The sequence below is a fragment of the Amia ocellicauda genome, chromosome 18 (assembly GCF_036373705.1).
Source record: "Amia ocellicauda isolate fAmiCal2 chromosome 18, fAmiCal2.hap1, whole genome shotgun sequence".
Taxonomy (NCBI): Eukaryota; Metazoa; Chordata; class Actinopteri; order Amiiformes; family Amiidae; genus Amia; species Amia ocellicauda.
In genome coordinates, this window is record NC_089867.1 from 17,484,177 (window position 1) to 17,503,403 (window position 19,227).

A 19,227-nucleotide genomic window follows, 5' to 3' on the forward strand; every position below is an offset into this window, starting at 1 on the left:
ACATTGGGTTTAGATAGTGAATGCTTTTGCGCTGCTTACACCTTAACTTCTATTGCCAAAGTACACAATTTAAATCACATGCACTTGCTGAATTTCATCACGGCAGCTCATAATGTGGCTCAGTAGTGTGTATGGCCCCCACGGGCCTGTATGCACCGGACAACGTCTGGGCATGCTCCTGATGAGATGGCGGATGGTGTCCTGGGGGATCTCCTCCCAGACCTGGATCAGGTCATCAGTGAACTCCTGGACAGTCTGTGGCGCTACTTGGCGGCGTCGGATGCACCGATACATAACGTCCCAAAGGATCTCGGTTGGATTCAGGTCTGGGGAACGTGAGGGCCAGTCAATGGCATCAATGCCTTTGTCATCCAGGAACTGCCTACACACACTGGCCACATGAGGCCGGGCATTGTCCTGCACCAGGAGGAACCCAGGGCCCACTGCACCAGCGTAAGGTCTGACGATGGGTCTGAGGATTTCATCCCGGTACCTAACAGCAGTCAGGGTACCGTTGGCTAGCACATAGCCTCCCCAGACCATCACTGACCCACCACCAAACCGGTCCTGCTGCTGAGTTGATGCCCTTCTACGGCCCTGTCCAGGTCTCCTCGTGTAACAGCCCGTCTCTTTTTATCTCCTCCATGCTCTTGAGACTGTACTGGGAGACACAACAAAACTTCTTGCGATGGCACGTATGGATGTGCCATCCTGGAGGAGCTGGACTGCCTGTGCAACCTGAATGGGCTGCAGGTACCACCTCATGCTACCAGTAGTGACAAGGACACTAGCAAAACGCAAAACTGAGAAGAACCAGTCAGGAAGGATAAGGAGAGAGCAATTGTCTGTGGCCACATCCTGCAGATCCATTCCCTTTCTTGGGGTTGTCTTGCTGTTGCCTCTCCAGTGCACCCGTTGTCACTTTCATTTGCACCTAAACAGGTGACATTGATTCACAATCGCTTAGGCTTCCTAGCTGGACAGATTGATATCCCTGAAGTTTAATCAACTTAGTTTTATACTGTGATGTTTACGTGTTAATTTTTTTGAGCAGTGTATTGAACAGGGCCTGAGCCTGGCTTGAACAGGGGGTTACATAGAAATACAAATTAAAAACAAATGCTTTGGACCATTGAATTGTAAATCAAATTGAAAGTGGAGATTATTAAATGTGTTGCACTGCCAAGGATGCTAGCTTGGCACTAGAGAAGTCTAGAGTTGTGTAGAATTTTCAAACAGTGGACAAAACCACACCAGAGGGGAGAGAAAGCGGCTCAGCGAGATGGGGAGCCACAAAGCAAGCAAGTGTTTTATTTTTTAATGGACTGAACCCGGCCGGGGCTTTTCGTTGGTATGGTTTTCATAGACAGTAGGCTGGCTGGAATGCTGTCTTTTAGATCCGGGTTCAATTCAACACATGTCATTTTCCAACCAAACCTTACAGTTACCCCCACTGAAGTACTGCTTCATCAACGCAGTGTGAGACGTGAAGAAAGATTTGAGTTAAAGTAGATAAAAATACGATGAAATAAAAATTAAGGTCTTAGATTATAAACATTTATAGTTATTCTTTACATCTTTGCATGTGACTCTTGAGGTCTACTGCTCTGAAATGGTGAGAAAAAAGTAAACAAAAAAGTCAGATGTGCTGTGGTGTAACTTAGTTTATTTTAATTCCACAAGTTTTTCAAAAAAATTACAAAATACTCAAATGGAGAAAACACAGGACTCACAATTTTTCTTATTCAATTCTACTTTTGTTTACATTGTGTTATCCCATGGCAAACTACTAATATATACAATAAGCTTCAAGATACCGGTATATATAAATTTAGCAGTCAGAATTTACATTCTGCTATTGCCGCTCTGAAACAAGAAGCTAACCCATTGACAACACTTAACATCATAGGTTTGATACACTAAAGCAAAAACAAACAAAAAAAAATTGAACTGCTGCTGATCAAGGGTGGCTGACACACAAGTGACTGGGAAATGGCCAGAGAAGATTTAGGATACAGATAAATTCACCCACAGCTTCCCCATATAGCCCATGGAGGGGATGGGGAGGGATGCAACAATGAAAACACAAAACTGGGCATGAATCTCTTGCACCTATGCCTCAACAACCTAGTGTTCAGTCTGACACCTGTAGCCCACTTTCAAGATCTGTCAAATCTGTACCCGATCACATTTCCTTTGGATAACAATGAGATCTGATGAAATGCAATGAAATGCAGAGAAAGTAATGTGGAGGGGAGAGAAGGGGGGACAGGACAGAAAGAACAAAGCAACAAACAAAGAAAAAGAAAACGTAAGAAGGAAAAATAAAAATAAAAAAGGCAACTACAAACGATTTTCTTTTACATGGTCTGACATAAGTCATATGACAGTGAACATCGCATATAATATAACAGTCTACAATGGCGAATATACAGCCCTCGATTCACAAACCAAGAGCAAGTAACAGCTGCACCTCCTGAGACGTGCAGGTCACTAAATACAGACGCATCAAGACCCATCCGGCTTCCTGTCTGCGCCCTCGGTTCAAATTCAGCCCGTCGCAGCCAGTACCGCAGCCCAACCCCCCTGCACTCAGTGTTATCAATTGCATTTGAATCACAGTGAAAAAGGTACCTAGACAGATATGATAGAGAAAATAACTTGTGAACTGATAAAGAGGGGTTAAAAAATATATACCTATATTGCCCAGTAAGAAAAGCATGTATTTCTGCACCCAGAATGCTTTTCGGTAGCCTGCGGTTCTTTAATCTAAAGAATTATACAATACATAAGGAAACACTATGACTGAGAATGTAAGTGACCGATATAAAGTCTAGCTGTATGGTATTGGCTCTGTGAAGAGATGTGGAGTTTTCATTTTATGTTCCCCTATCCTTCTCCCTCCAAACTTTCCACATACAAAACAGACTGTAGCTTGTGTGACATATAAAGGATTCGTTATTCCTAAATCTTCAAGAAAAACCTGCAGTTTTATTTAATTCAAAATGTTTTTATGATGGATTTCATCTTTACGACTTTGGTACTGGGAATTTAATCAAAGGAAAAATATCAAATTACAGAACATTTTCAAAGTGCATTTATTTAGTTTTTGTTGTAGTTTTTCATAATTGTTGTGAACCCAATTGTGTTCTAAGTACTGTGTATAAACCACAGAACTGTATAATAAACCACTTCATAAAAACACGCGACACACGGCTCATGTGGCCTCTCAGTGCAATTAATCTCTGCTGACAATCTTGTCAGCCTCTCTCTCTCTCAATCACACACGCGCTCGCAGTCGCACAGACACAAACATTCACGCACGGGCACACAGTCCCTCTCACAGGCACCCTCTTGCACACTCATGTTCTTGACAGTAGCAATGCTCAGCGGCAGAGAAACACTACCATTTAAAAGCTGTTTCAATTTACACACACAATGCTAAAATGTTTAAATAGATGTGTGCGTTTGTGTGTGTGTAGAGAGAGGGATAGAAACCGCATTCTCACCATGAAAATATGCGGGGAATTTCGTTTTTTGTTTTCTGGAAAATAATACAAGTAATTTAAGTGACATGTCCCACAGATGGCTGTCTGCATTGTTGACTGCAAGGCATTATCAAGTCTTCAAGGATGACAGGAAACAAAAAAGTAAAGAAAAAACATTTAAAAAAATACATTACAGAGAGCTGTGTTGACTCGGATATAAATGTACCGTTATCCCTGCAACTCTTTGAATGCATACTGACAACCTCACAAACTGAATTTCCTGCTAAAATAATGCCGTCATGTTCCCCTTTCAAACAAAGGGATAATGCTTTAGAACAATAATATTGGAGGTCTAACACCCTGGTTAGGAATCCACACCTAATAATAATAATAATAATAATAATATATATATTTTTTTATTTACAGACAAAAAAAAGCCATGCTGCAGATTTGAGCGTTCTTTAAAATTATGAAAACTTCCTACAATGTATTAAAATAACGATTGAATTTCAGATAGCACTTAAAGATTTAGGATATACTGCCTAACTGCATTTTTTTTCTTTTCTCGTTAAGCACAGTGACAAAGTGACTCGTTATCTAGCACCTACAAAAACTGCAGGAAAGTTCTCTGAATACATCATGCAGGGAGTAACAACCAGTCTTGAGGAAAAAATTAGTCTCTACTCAACAAATGTAATATATGAAATAAAGTCCATTTCTTTCAAAATAAAAAAAAATAAAAATAAACTTCCAGAAACAGGAAAAAAAAAAAAAATCCTCAGAAGATATTCTGTGAATATATATATATATATATATTTTTTTTTTCTTTTTAATTGAAATTGTTCCTAGGACAATGACTGGAGTTCCTTCCTCACACTGGACTGGCTTTACAGATCCTCTCAAGTCCTTTATATCTGCCTGCCTTCATGTCAGTCCAGAGATCACAGCTGTTTGTCACTCTCTTTCTTCAGACGGCTGCAAGAATAAAAGAGTTTTAGATTAAATTAAAACCACATTCTTGACCGTGCTTCTTTCCAGGCATTTTACAACATGGGCAGGCAGCTAAAACACAGGGGACACAGACACTCCATATCCCAAAGTGGGGGATTGATTGTGATCAGGATTGTAAGGACGAACGCTGATGAGCGAAATTCATTTGACTGACACCCAGCGCCCGACTGCCTTAGAACCCCAGCAAGGCAAAAACATTAAGACTTCTGCGTAGCGGTCTTTTGTATCTCTAGAGACACACTGGTCCTTCCCTGTCGCTCGGCGTTGGGGTACAGGCATGTGGTGGTTAGGGGCCAGGCTCATGTACAGAGTTTCATGTGGATGGGGGTAAGAGTATGACATCTACAGCTGCCAAATATCACAAAGGTCCAATAAAGAAATCTGGTACAGAAAACTGTAAATACGCAAATTTGTAAAAGGCTTAGGACATCATTTACAAATTATATAGTTATAGTCTGTATAGCACTTCGGTGCGTTCCAGTGGAAGAGCGCACAAAACAGGGTCATTTCAGCCCCGATGTCATGGAGGTGCCTGACAGTTATTTCTTACTCATGAATGATAAATGAGGGCTACAGTATAGGTAAAAAAAAATATTTATTTATAAAATCATTACAATATAACATTAATATTTAAAACACAAGAATGTCAACATTAAGGGAGTGAGACTGCTTAATAAATCATTTAGGAGAATCCGTCTCACAGAAAAATACTAAAATAAGAAAGTGAGAGGCAACAAACATATAATCACAGTCAGCAATAAAACACTAAGTTCTCTAACGCTTTCACTTGTTCTTGCTCTCTCGCTTGCAGGCTGTCTTGCAGCCTCTTGTCTCCAGACTCAATCTCCTACAGGGAAAAGTGAAAGTCTTTTTAAAGTGGGCACATCTTGACGATGTCCAAGTCTCCCCACTCTACTTAGGTCTGCCCGCTTAGTCCCATAGCTGCTGGTTGGCGAAGCCTGGAATACACCCCCACCCCCCAAACATCACAAATGTCTTACTTTATCAACCCTGCAGCACTTTATTTCTTACAGTGTGACTCTAGACCATGTGATGAGAAAAATTACACTCAAGGAGGTAGGAAAGTGCTGATTGGATGAAATATGGGGTTCTTATTGTTTGAGCAATTGTAAAGAAAGCTAGGGCCCGGCTCTTGGCTCTTCACTCGCATTATGAATATTTTTTTCCCTTTATTGTTTATTTATTGTTCTTTATATTTCTCTCCAGGGGAACAGTGTTCTTACTAGTCAGCGTTGTACAGGGTACTAAGTGGGTTTTACCTGTGTGTTAAAAAAACAAATGTCTGTGCAATTGAGCTGTGGCTGACCCTGAGGATGGCAGTGGCTGAAAACGCAGGGCGGTAGATAAAATCACTCCACGGCAATGATCTCCATTCTCTGCATAGATGACGCTCCCACCCTGCCCCTTCTCGATGCTGCCATTACTGGGCTGCTGCAGCCCAGTGTTCAGACTCACCTATAATAATCCTCCTGGCCAGGCAGGGGGCCCCCGTGCATGTGGTGATGCCCGTGCAGCCACTGCTGCTCCATGGCCAACCTCTGCAGCTCCGCAGACTGGGCATGCATGGCTTGCAGTTGGTGAGCGGCCGACATGGGGGGAGGCAGCGCTCCCTGCAGGTCTCGGGGGTACGGAGTGCCTGTGAAACACACACCAACAAAGTGCTTCACTCCACTGCCCTCACTCTCTACACGCAAGGCCTTAAAAAGCATCTTCCGTGACACACCTCCACACCGCGTGGTCTCCACACGGTGCGACTGGTCACAAAGTCACCTAAGATAAATTGTCGATGCATGTAAAGAGTCTGTAAACAATGTTAAATGCTTGACTGTGTGAATGATGTGCACACTGTGCAACGTGAAAAGAAAAGAAAACCGTAACAAATTATAATCTTTCAAGCATGAGACAAGCGTACGAGTTGCAGGGATATTAGTAACAGCAGCCATGTTATATTAGACCGACTAATAGAATCACGTACAACATTTCATATGAAAATGCAGCCTGAAGACAAAAATACAAAAAAAATCCTGCAAGTGCAGATAAGGTCTTGCATGCAAACGTCAAATGCATTAAAAGATCAGACTGTTCAACTACACAAGCTACAACTGCAGGAGCCTTTGAGGCTGATAAGATCACACGGCTGTGGAAAGCTGAAGGAGGCGCCGCCCGTGTGCGAGGTCTTATCAGCATGCTCTCGGGGAGGGACCTTACCGAACACAGGATGTCGCAGCATCTCATGCTCGTGGGGGGGCTGTCCCAGCAGCGGATTGGGGATGGTGCCGGGTGGGTAGGGGAATCGGGCCAGGTGGGGTCCGGCTGCCAGCGGGTCCAGAGGGTGGGCACCAGACCCTGGTATGCACACCATCGCACGGTCAGTGAAGAGAGAAGAAAAATGTGCAGTAGTTTACATTGTGCCGAAAAACAAGAGAACGAGTGGAAACAGCAGGAAATTCAAAGCTCAGACACAGGCTTATGGTGATCCACCCACCCCAGGCCCTCTGTCCCCCCATTCCATCCCTCTTTTCTTCCCCATCTCCCCCTTCACTCCTCCTCATCCCCCTCTCCTGTGAGCAGCAGCAGTCGCCTCACCTTGGTGCAGGGGGTCTTGCTGATGCAGGTGTAGGTGTGAGTGGATGTGGGAGTGCTGGTGGTGGTGCGGCGTGACATTGAACATCTGCAGCCGGGCGATGGGGTCGTTGGCCACTGAAGCCATGCGCTCCGCGTGGAGTCGCTCTGCGGTCAGCCTGTCGGGGTAGCTCATCTCCGGCCGCAGCTGGGGCCCGGCCAGCGCCAGTCTCTCCCTCTCCAGGGGGTTGAGGCCGGGATGGAAGGAGGCAAAGGGGTGGGGTCCGGCCATGGGGGGCAGCGTGATGGCCCCGTGCCGGGCGAAGTGCTCCATGGGGTTGGCGGCGGGATGCAGACTGTCCAGCTCGGGCGGCTTGACTTCGAACCCGGGCTTCATCCTCTCGCGCAGCTCACGCTCTCGGATCTCGCGCTCACGGATCTCCCGCTCACGCAGCTCCCGCTCGCGCATGCCGGGGTCAGCATTGTACAGGCCAGGCATGTGATAGGCCAACAGGGGGTCGGCGGGGTTGAGCGACACGAAGAAGGGGTGGTTGCGGTTGGTGGGCGACATGACGTGCGGCCGGGCGTACTCGCTGAGCGTGCGCAGCGCCGGTGTGTCCGGCCCGATGTAGGGGGGCACCGCCGCGATGGTGGTGGGTGGCGGCTCGAAGGACGGCCGCATGTGGGCCGGCCCCGCCATCTGGGGATCCATCCGGCCCTCGTGGGACGAGCTGGAGGCTTTCTGTTGGGGGGAGAGGGGGTGACAGAAAAACACAGTCGGTCTAAGGACAGGTGCCACACACTGGACTACAGAGGTGCAAAGGGTTGGACTGGTATAATATTGCCATCAAACACTAACAATAATCAGTTTTTTCAGATGCAGGGTCTCAAATAAATGTACCTGAATATACACTATAAGAGAAGAACAGGTTAATGTGTGGTGAGCACTGTTTTGTGTTTTTGGAGCATCAGTGTGCATTTTCACCCTTTAGCGGGATGTACCATAATGTAGAGTTGATCAATATAAATCCCTCCTTCAGATGAAGCACTAATGGCAGGTGTGTAAAATATGGCATACCAAGTTCTGGGGGTGGGGGTGGGGGTGGGAGTAAAGAATAAATCCAAACAAACCCTGAAACATACCGCCACTCGCTCGGCCTCCCTCTCCCGCTCTCGTTCCCTCTCCCTCTCCTTCTCCTTCTCCCGCTCTTTCTCCTTCTCCTCTCGGGCCTTCTGCTCCGCCTCCCTCTTGGCCTTCTCCAGGGCCTCCTCTCTCTTTTTGGCCAGCTTGGAAGCAGCCAGGGGAGTGAAGTAGAAGTCTGTCCGGGCACAGGAGTTGTAGCCCCGGTCCAAGTGTTTGTAGAACCTGAGACAAAAACGAGATTCAACCAATCAAACGCATGAAGAACAATACAAAAAAAAAAAAAAAATACAAAAAAAATTGAAGATGCTGCATCTAAGACCTCTGCACATTTCATGAGGACGAGTTGTAATCTCAAGCTGCCCTGAACTGAAATATCAACCGCAGTCGGTGTTCCAAGTTGCCTCGTACTGTATGTCCGCCTTGAGCTGGCACCCTGGGAAGACAATACAGGCCGAGATCTCTTCCTGGGATTTTGAATTGCAAATTTGCAGGGAAACGGACACCTTGCCAACCCAAAAGGTAACCGATACCATCACTCAGAACAACCTCTGGGGGTCAGTGAAGGTCCTCAGAGATCCAATTGCTCTCCCTACAACTGCACTGCAGTTTTGACAGACAGGCACAGCGTACTGATGGGAGACCGACAGCTTCAGTACAGAGCACAGAAGTGTCACTGGCTCTCTCCCTCTGCCCTTTTCTTTTCTGTAACCTTCCACAGTTCTGAACTGGGATTTTAACAATATTAGTGATTCATTTAATTTGTAATATGGCACAGTAAACAAACAAAACAACAACTAACAAGCAAACATAAGCTATTGGGACGAATCAGTTATTACAGAGGTTCACCAACGCATTAAAACGTTAGATGCATATTTGTATTTATGTATTACTGCTGCCTGCAAAATACACGTCTCCACTGTGCAGTAAGGAGATCTTTGTTATTCATGGCTAGCCTCGAAGGCCCTTCAGAGACCGAAGCACAACAGACAAAAATTTTGAAGCTATTCTCTGAAAGAATACCACAATTGATCTACCCTTAAATAGCAGTTGTGATAGCCAAAATTAGCCGAGTGCTGAAATCAGAAATACAGAAGCCAATCAAAACTTCAGTGCACAATTCAATCCCCTTGCTCTCAGTCTTGTGTGCGAGTGAAGCTGACAAGCTTTACCCTTGAATCTGGTCTAATTGTTCTTCCCCAATTTACATTTTCTGATATGCACTATAATTGTGTTCTGCTGAAAACAATAATCATAACCCATCAATAAGCCAGAGTTACATGCTCTGGTGTGTCTGCACTGAAACTACAAACAAAACTAATACAAAATAATATATTACCAAAGGAAAGTGATGAACAAGACTGGCAGTGAGTGAGTGCAGGCGTCGCGTACCTGGCCGACTGGCTGGCGTGGCTGGGCGTGTTGACCACCGTGGGCTCGGGGGAGGGGCTCCTCTGGGGTGGGGGGGGGCTCTCTGGCTCTTCGGTCTCGTCCAGAGGCTCCTCCTTGATCTGGATGGGGGGCACCCCAGAGGGTCCGGGGCAGGAGGCGCTGACCGAGGGAGGCAGGGGGGTGGAGATGGATGCCGAGGGAGGCTGCAGGCCGGACAGGGCAGTGGAGGAGGAAGAGGAGGCGGAGGAGGAGGAGGATGGTGGCAGGACAGGGGATCCACCGGGAATGAAGGGATGTGGAGGGAAGGGCGGCTGGGAGGGCAGGGAGGAGTGTGAGGAGGAAGAGGAGGGGGGAGGCGGCGGTGGGGCTGGGGGTGGGGGGTGTCCGGCGGAGGCAGGGAGGCTCTGGGACTGCGTGAGCACGGGCGGCTGGGCAGGGGGCAGCTGCAGCTGTTGGTTCTGTGGCATGAGCTGGAGGGGGGGCGGGTGCGCTGAGGGGGGGTGGTGGGTGGACAGCGAGCTGAGGGGTTTGAGTGCCGGGGGGGGCGGGAGGTTGGAGGGCATCTGGGGGAACGGGAGGGGCGGGGCGAGGTGCGGGGGGTGCTTGTGTGACGGCGGGTTGGGCATCTGTGGGATGGGTGTGGTGGGTGGGGGCTTGATGTGAGGCATGGCCATTGGGGCAGGAGGTAGAGGCTGCTCCCTGGGGGGCTGGGGCTGCGGTGGTCCCTGCAAGGGAGGCTGTGTTTGGGATGGGGGAGTGTGGGGCAACTGCTGCTGAGAGAGGCCTGGAGTCAGAGGCTGGCTGGGGAGAGGTGGGGGGGGAGGAGGAGGAGGAGGAGGAGGAAGAGGAACCTGAGACTGAGACGACGAGGCCAGAGAAAAGGGCTGAGGAGGCAGCTGGTGTGGCAGGTGGGGCTGTGCGGCCTGCAGAGGGTGCTGCAGAGGCAGGGGCTGCATCTGGGGGTGGAGGGAAGGCTGCGGGGGTGGGGGGGGCGCCTGAGACGGGGGCTGAGCCTGAGTGAGCCCCTGCAGGGGCGAGTGGGGGGAGGGCAGCCTCTGGGGGTGTAGAGGAGGCCCGGGCTGGATGAGGGACAGCGGCGAGGGCTGGGGCTGGGGCTGTGGGGGAGGCTGCTGCTGTTGGGAGACCAAGGAGGTCTGGGGGATGGGGGGGGAGACCTGCGGGGGCAGTGAGGAAGCACAGGCCACTGGGGGCATGGAAGTGGGCAGCTGCCCGGGGGAGGCCTGAGGCGCAGGGGTCTGCAGCGGCCCGGCCTGGGTCTGGATGACAGGAGGGTGCTGGGCCTGCAACACCTGCTGCTGGGCAGACGAGTCCGAGTCGCTCTCATTGTCCCGCGGGCTGGGGATGCTGGGCGATGAGCTGCGGTTGTCCTGGTCAATGTCTTTGGGGTCGCTGCTGCCCTCGTCGTTCACGCTGCGGCTGTCCGAGCTCTCGCCCTCACCCTCGCCCTCTGAGGGGGAGTCCGGCCGACTCAGCTCCTGAGGAGACGCACGACAGGGAGCAGCGTGAGCAGACAACAGTGGCGGGCGCTGCCAGGGATCAATTCATGTTTTGCTCAAAAACACATTTTGTGTCCCTCATATATACTACCAAACCTTTGAATGGTATATATATATATATATATATATATATATATATATACACACACACACACACACACACACACACACACACACACTACCATTCAAAAGTTTGGGGTCACTTAGAAATGTCCTTGTTTTCCATGAAAACATACATGACATGAGTTTGAAAAGGAAATATAGCAAAATGAATAGGAAATATAGTCATTGACAAGGTTAGAAATAATGATTTTTTTAATTGAAATAATAATTGTGTCCTTCAAACTTTGCTTTCGTCAAAGAATCCTCAATTTGCAGCAATTACAGCCTTGCAGACCTTTGGCACCCTAGTTGTCAATTTGTTGAGGTAATCTGAAGAGATTTCACCCCATGCTTCCTGAAGCACCTCCCTCAAGTTGAATTGGCTTGATGGGCACTTCTTACGTACCATACGGTCAAGCTGCTCCCACAACAGCTCAGTATTTTTGAGATCCGGTGACTGTGCTGGCCACTCCATAGACAGAATACCAGCTGACTGCTGACCCTAAATAGTTCTTACATAGTTTGGAGCTGTGCTTTGGGTCACTGTCCTGTTGTAGGAGAAAATTGGCTCCAATCAAGCGCTGTCCACAGGGTATGGTATGGCATTGCAAAATGGAGTGACAGCCTTCCTTGGCAATTTCTCGCATGGAATAGCCTTCATTTCTCAGAACAAGAATAGACTGACGAGTTTCAGAAGAAAGTTCTTTGTTTCTGGCCATTTTGAGCCTGTAAAATCAAACCCACAATTGCTGATGCTCCAGATACTCAACTAGTCTAAAGAAGGCCAGTTTTATTGCTTATTTAATCAGCACAACAGTTTTCAGCTGTGCTAACATCACTGCATAATGGGCCTCTGTACGCCAATGTAGATATTCCATCACAAATCAGCCGTTTCCAGCTACAATAGTCATTTACAACATTAACAATGTCTACACTATTTCTGGTCAATTTGATGTGATTTTAATGGACAAAAAAATATATTTTCTTTCGAAAACAAGGACATTTCTAAGTGACCCCAAACTTTTGAACGGTAGAGTGTATATATATGGGTACGTTCATTTATATGAAAACTAAATGAAATAAACAAGGTTCAGAACATGAGCTGTAGGTTTTGTAGCTTGCTCTCGTCTCGACTGGTTTTAAACTCTTCTGCCAGAGCAGATTAGGTCCAACATGATGGAGTAATGAAGAGAAGGGCCGGGTGGGGATCGGTGCATCAACACCTGCCTCTGTGTTAATTTTTATGAACCAGAAGGAAACCATTACCCCCCCCTCCCCCCAAGTTTCTTTCTTGCTTTTCATTGCTTTAGTCAATTAAATTTCACAGGACTCAGAGCACACAGAGGCCTAAATTAAATCTGCTCTGTAAAATGCATCGGTTTCAATTTTGACGAACCAGATGGCAGCTCGGTTTCAGAGCCACCACGGTGGTGTCTCCACACCGCAACAGCATCTCAGCCACCCTGCCATATGTGCGCGCACCGCAGGCCTGGGAACGCCTCTCCTCCTGCTCCCCTCACCTGAGTTTTCGATTTCTTTGCAGTCGACCGGTCGGGCTCCTCCGTGTCCGAGGCGGCCTTCTCCCGCTGTCGTTTGGCACTCTTCAGTGGAGACGGCACCTCCTCTTTGATCTGCTTTGAGAAAAGAAAGGAACACATAGAAGATGAAGGGGAAAAAACAAAAGCCATTAATGTCATTCTGGCACACATTCAGTTTTTCCCCCACATGCAAGCTTTCAAATAAAATAAAAAATAAAAAACAAAACCAAGCCACTGTTGGAAGCTGCAACTTGGTTTTGCCCAGTTAATCAGGATCCAGAGTGTGCAGGCTTATTAAGAGGTTTTCAAATGGATGGATGTCTACCTATATAAATGAAAACTTGACCGTCAAAGTATCCCCTTCTTCCACATGACTATGCTTGAAAACAAGGCAACCACGTGACAGTCGTCTACAGTGTTCAACAGGCCGTCCCCCAAAATGACAACAGTACCTTGCTGGGCTTCTTCATGGAGTCCGTCTTGCTGTCCGTGCTGGAGGTGCTGGCAGCGCTAGGGGAGGTGCGCCCGCTGGACCGCAGGTCTTCATTGGTGGGCGAGGCTCTGCCATCCGGGCTGGCTGTCTGCTTCTTACGACCACTGCGCAGTGTAGACATCTGACATGGGGGCAAAAACAAACCCTCATATAAAAAAATAAAATAAAAACCTAACGTGCTCATAATCGCTCAATTTGTTTTACCATTTTGCTGTTTTTAGCACTTTTCACCAGAGCACTTTACCAAACGTGAGACGGCAGAGGAAGAGGGTCAGTAACAGGACTCGGCTACTGGGATACATTTAGAAGAGTAAGGGCTTGAGGCTGGGTCTCTCACACACCCACACTATGACATTCGCAAAGTCTACAGATTCACTAGTGATGTCCCCCCCGCTGGGCTGTGCAGGACGTTGCTGTCAACCTGAAGCAATCTGCAGGCATGTTCTTCACTAGAGCTGCAGTCAGCGGATACTAACACACTGTACTGGCTTTTCAGTGAAGGCAATGTGATCAAGCAGACAATAATTATAATAATAATATGCAAAAAATTAATGCGGTTGTGCAATGCATCAGAGAATTGCAGGACAGTAATGCAGTACTGACGAATGCTGGTTACACCTGTTTCTTAGTAATTTAAGCAGCTGTTTAGATTAATGACTAAAGCAGAGCTAATGAAACTCATTGTGTGCAGGCCGTCAGTCAAGACTGAAAGAGCGGATCTGTGGTTTAAGAACCAGATGTGTGAAGGCGTGGCATGGGGGTGTAAGAGTAGAGAAAGACAACCAACAAACAAACAAAACAAACAAGCAAGCAGGTGAGCGAGTAGTCGGCGCTTACCGAGCCCCGGTTCCGTCTCGTCCTCATGCTATGTTTGCCGCTGAGAGCGTCATCTTCCTCTTTTACTGGTTTGAACATAAAAGGCGGAGGGTCGACTGGCTTCTCGATGGGTGGCAGCTCCCCGTACTTCTTGAAGTGGATCCGGCAGTCTGTGCACAGCAAGATGTTCTCCCTCCCTCCGTGGTGCCAGTCCTTGGAAGCTGAAACGATAGTTCTTGACAGCTAAGACACAGCTGTGTACTGCCTGGCCCACTTAGACCCACAAACTGCACACTGCTAGAGTTTACAACCTTATTGCTACTTTGTTTTAGGGTTCCTTAATCCCATCCTTAGACTCACCTGAAATCAATCTTAAAACCCCAAAACTGTTCAAGGGGAGGGCCACAGGAAGGGCCACGGTTATAGCTCTAAGCCACAGGGTTAGGAATCACTTTAAAGAGGGTGCTGAAGACCAGATGGATATCCTATTAGGATACATACACCCATCAAAGGAGTGGAGGCAAAATTAAATTAAAAGCTGCCAGAGTTAATTGAATTAGCATTTGAATATTCCGAGTTCCATCTGTCTGACAAAGGAATGATCCTCAATCCTCTAACCGCAGAGGGAAGGCCGGGGATGCAGAGATGAGTGGAATTTCAATTCGAACCTCAACGAGTATCACTGTCAGCACGAGTACACTGGAAGTACCTATCGGGACGTTTTCACCACTTAGTCCCCCAATTATTTAAAGGTAGTTGAGAGCAAAAAAACAAAAAACAAAAAAACAAAAACAAAGACGACACTCACTGGTTGTGAAACAGTGACGGCAGGCGTATCCTTTCAGCTCCTGTTCACTGTCTTCGCTGTCAAAGTCATCCTCACTGGCAGAGCTGAGATCCACTGGGGGGAGGACAGAGAGAGAGAGAGAGAGAGAGAGAGAGAGAGAGAGAGAGAGAGAGAGAGAGAGAGAGATTGCTATAGTTCTATCCCAGAGGGCCTATAAACAATGCCTGCCCTCCCAGGATGGTCTTTCTGCCCCAACCCTCGTCTGTTGCAGATGCCCCTTGTGGCACAGGAGTCTTGAAACAGCAAATGCAGGGGGAGAAAATGTAAGGCTGAATCAGTAATAGGGCTGTCCCACTCAGCGATCAAGCCATCCACCTATATTCTCTCTGCAGTTCTGTCAAGGGAGACAGCCGGCCTGTGCACTAGTGTCTGACACCGTGGGGGTAAGTTGGTAGGTGGTACATAAAGCCCCTAAGGTGACTAAATGACTGTGGTGACTGGGGTAACAGGTAATCCCCGCTCCTTAAACCCCCGACTTACAAAACTCGCTGGAGGGCGGGCGGGAGGGCGTGTTGACAGGCGTGGACGCGGTGCGTGTCTTGATCCTGCGGAAGACGGGCTGGCGGCGGTGTCTGCGATGTGCCCGCGAGCTCGCAGCCTCAGGGGTCTTCTTCCAGTAGTAGTAGAAAGTGATCAGATCACCCTGTAAGACAGTGTCAACAAAACACAATGAGGAATTGAGCACTATAACAGACAAACATGGTCATCCTCTTCTAACAAGTAGAACATATTAGGGATATTGCTTTACTGAAATGTGTTTTATTGAATGCATCTGGCAATACCACTGCTGTATCCTGATATCTCTCTCTCTCTCTCCTGCCCTCTCTCTCTCCAAAATTCTGTATTTGCATTCTGTATTTCTACAATGCATCATCTTAACACCAAGTAAAATTTGTATAGTTCCTTGTATGCAAGGGTGATACATCAACACACACAAGCGTACACACCCTTCTCCACAATAGCCGAAGCTTGAAAAAATGTATAAACACTAAACCACACCAAAACACAACGACCATTAACACAAGAAGTAGTTCCTGCTTTGCCATTTTTGGTAAGTACTCCCTACATCTGACCAGTGCCAGAATCATTAACACTGAATGCAAGTTTTGGGTCCTTTCCCAAAGAGCTACACTACACATCCACACAATTGTATACACAACTGTCGAACCTGCACAGAATACATAAACTGAACAGACAAATATTTATTTATATATATTTTTTATATTTCCGGAAAAGGAAAAAGCAGTGTTACATTCTTGACAGTTTGTAAAAATACTTTTCAGCAGAATTTGCAGGGAAATCAGCAACATTATGTTTGGCTGTATATGAGAGACGCACTCTGAATGTGGAAGAAATTAGGTAAGGATTAGCTTCCTTGAATTGCCTCATTGTGAAGAAAGAGGCTGCGATTTACCCACTGCATGAATATATCATTATCACAGACAAGGTGTGGCCCCGTACAAGCTGTTTACTTAGAGAAAATTATTTTAAAAAAGAACAGAAAAAAAAAAAGATTGATTTTTGAGGTTTGAAGGTAACTTCATTAAACCTCAAAAATAAATTAATGACAAATCTATATTCAAGGAAACTTTAAATATGAAAACCATCGAATTAGCGAAGCAAAGCACACACTTCTAAATCATAACAAAAAGGCTATGTTGCAGATTTAACAGGCACCTTCACCAGTATGCAAATTTTCTCCTTTAAAACTAAAGGAAAAATCCAGGAGCATGGAAACATAACCCAAAAGGTAGAAGGAAAAAAAGCTCCCTTAAATGAAAGGGTAATTCAGGAAGTTTTTGCCAATGAAAAGGCAGGTCAAGGGGGGTTGGGGTAAAACAGTAGGGGAGCAAAAACCCCACACACTGCTCGAGCTGGATGAATACAAAACAAAACAAAAAATCCACGTCAGGTTTTATCAGCAGTCTGCCGCTTTCTGCTGCTGTAGCGTCTGTACAAGGATTAGGCATTGAAGTAGAGTGAATATGAGAGAATTAGGATCGGTTTATTGGTTACTGCATGGGTGGCAGCAGCCTGAATGCAAACAAAAGAACAAGTCAGTAAGGCTTTGGTGCTACAAATAGGGAGTGAAATGGCTCCTGGCCTCTTCCCTGGCAGAGGCAATTGAACTTTAATCAAACATGCATAGTGTGCACTGCCAGAGCCCAGAGCGTATAAATTCAGTGAACAAAAGCTAGTGAGGAAATCAATACCCTACTGAAACATTAACACATGCAACCATGGATCAAAAAGTGCTTTAGCATAAGCAGCCCACTCAAAATGAACTGCCACTTCTGCCAGCACTCAAAATAATAAACACGAAACAATCGACTCGAGCGAGAATAAATTATGCAGTTTTTGTATTTTTTATTGTGTATGTGAGTGTGTATATATATATATATATATATATATATATATATATATATATACACACACACACACACATTTATTGAAACAGGAGTTGCTGTCTGCATTGTCTTCTGGTTTGCTAGAGGTCCAGAACACCCCTCCGACAAGGCACCGTAAACTTACATGTATTGTTATGCTAGTATCCTATAGCTTCCAACATGAATATATATTTTTGTTCTTGTTGTATATATTTTTTTTCCCATTTAAGCATTTCTCATTAATCTATTGTGTGAGTCAACTCTTGCCAAACTGTGAACTTGGCATTTCAGAGGTTTACAGCGACAGGAAAGTATGGAAAGCAATTAGTCCGGTTTGACGTGATCTGTTGAATGCATTCTTTTTTCTTTCCTTTCTCCACATGCCAGATGGATTGGAACGGTTGCTTCTGGGTGCAACGAATTCCACGACGCGGGCATGGCAAGTGAAAACTGCAACACTCCCTAGAGAAGGTAACAAGAGCCGTGCTGCAATGCTCATCAGAATAATGTAATGCTCATCTATTTAACGGATATACACTCACCTAAAGGATTATTAGGAACACCATACTAATACTGTGTTTGACCCCCTTTTGCCTTCAGAACTGCCTTAATTCTACGTGGCATTGATTCAACAAGGTGCTGAAAGCATTCTTTAGAATTGTTGGCCCATATTGATAGGATAGCATCTTGCAGTTGATGGAGATTTGTGGGATGCACATCCAGGGCACGAAGCTCCCGTTCCACCACATCCCAAAGATGCTCTATTGGGTTGAGATCTGGTGACTGTGGGGGCCAGTTTAGTACAGTGAACTCATTGTCATGTTCAAGAAACCAATTTGAAATGATTCGACCTTTGTGACATGGTGCATTATCCTGCTGGAAGTAGCCATCAGAGGATGGGTACATGGTGGCCATAAAGGGATGGACATGGTCAGAAACAATGCTCAGGTAGGCCGTGGCATTTAAACGATGCCCAATTGGCACTAAGGGGCCTAAAGTGTGCCAAGAAAACATCCCCCACACCATTACACCACCACCACCAGCCTGCACAGTGGTAACAAGGCATGATGGATCCATGTTCTCATTCTGTTTCATTCAAATTCTGACTCTACCATCTGAATGTCTCAACAGAAATCGAGACTCATCAGACCAGGCAACATTTTTCCAGTCTTCAACTGTCCAATTTTGGTGAGCTTGTGCAAATTGTAGCCTCTTTTTCCTATTTGTAGTGGAGATGAGTGGTACCCGGTGGGGTCTTCTGCTGTTGTAGCCCATCCGCCTCAAGGTTGTACGTGTTGTGGCTTCACAAATGCTTTGCTGCATGCCTCGGTTGTAACGAGTGGTTATTTCAGTCAAAGTTGCTCTTCTATCAGCTTGAATCAGTCGGCCCATTCTCCTCTGACCTCTAGCATCAACAAGGCATTTTCGCCCACAGGACTGCCGCATACTGGATGTTTTTCCCTTTTCACACCATTCTTTGTAAACCCTAGAAATGGTTGAGCGTGAAAATCCCAGTAACTGAGCAGATTGTGAAATACTCAGACCGGCCCGTCTGGCACCAACAACCATGCCACGCTCAAAATTGCTTAAATCACCTTTCTTTCCCATTCAGACATTCAGTTTGGAGTTCAGGAGATTGTCTTGACCAGGACCACACCCCTAAATGCATTGAAGCAACTGCCATGTGATTGGTTGGTTAGATAATTGCATTAATGAGAAATTGAACAGGTGTTCCTAATAATCCTTTAGGTGAGTGTATTTTGTATTCCTCAACTGCATACGTCTCTGGCAAAAACATTTTAGAAGTAACTTTCGGCGACACGGTTCAAAGTAAAAGCCTGAATGGTAAGTTACTAATTAATCAGGGCAGGAAGCAATAAAAAATAAACAATCTGGAGGTCGTGGAGCACAG

General features: G+C 46.4%; 1 protein-coding gene across 10 annotated transcripts in view; it reads right to left on the minus strand.

Moving 5' to 3' along the window:
* Positions 1–1,646: 1,646 nt before the first annotated feature.
* Positions 1,647–19,227, minus strand: part of rerea (arginine-glutamic acid dipeptide (RE) repeats a) — a 173,137-nt gene continuing 155,556 nt past the window's right edge. For 5 of the 10 annotated variants that reach the window (XM_066691245.1, XM_066691242.1, XM_066691243.1 and 2 more), the window contains 11 exons: positions 15,409–15,571; positions 14,890–14,982; positions 14,103–14,302; positions 13,225–13,386; positions 12,755–12,865; positions 9,616–11,111; positions 8,214–8,448; positions 7,107–7,824; positions 6,729–6,866; positions 5,976–6,156; positions 5,076–5,346 (listed from right to left, as the gene is read on the minus strand). In XM_066691245.1, the coding sequence (XP_066547342.1) occupies positions 5,283–5,346; positions 5,976–6,156; positions 6,729–6,866; positions 7,107–7,824; positions 8,214–8,448; positions 9,616–11,111; positions 12,755–12,865; positions 13,225–13,386; positions 14,103–14,302; positions 14,890–14,982; positions 15,409–15,571 (3,561 nt within the window). In that variant the 3' untranslated portion in view covers positions 5,076–5,282. Of the gene's footprint in view, positions 4,464–5,075; positions 5,347–5,975; positions 6,157–6,728; positions 6,867–7,106; positions 7,825–8,213; positions 8,449–9,615; positions 11,112–12,754; positions 12,866–13,224; positions 13,387–14,102; positions 14,303–14,889; positions 14,983–15,408; positions 15,572–19,227 lie in introns of those variants that run through there. The other 5 variants (XM_066691248.1, XM_066691250.1, XM_066691247.1 and 2 more) reach the window with 3 other exon arrangements.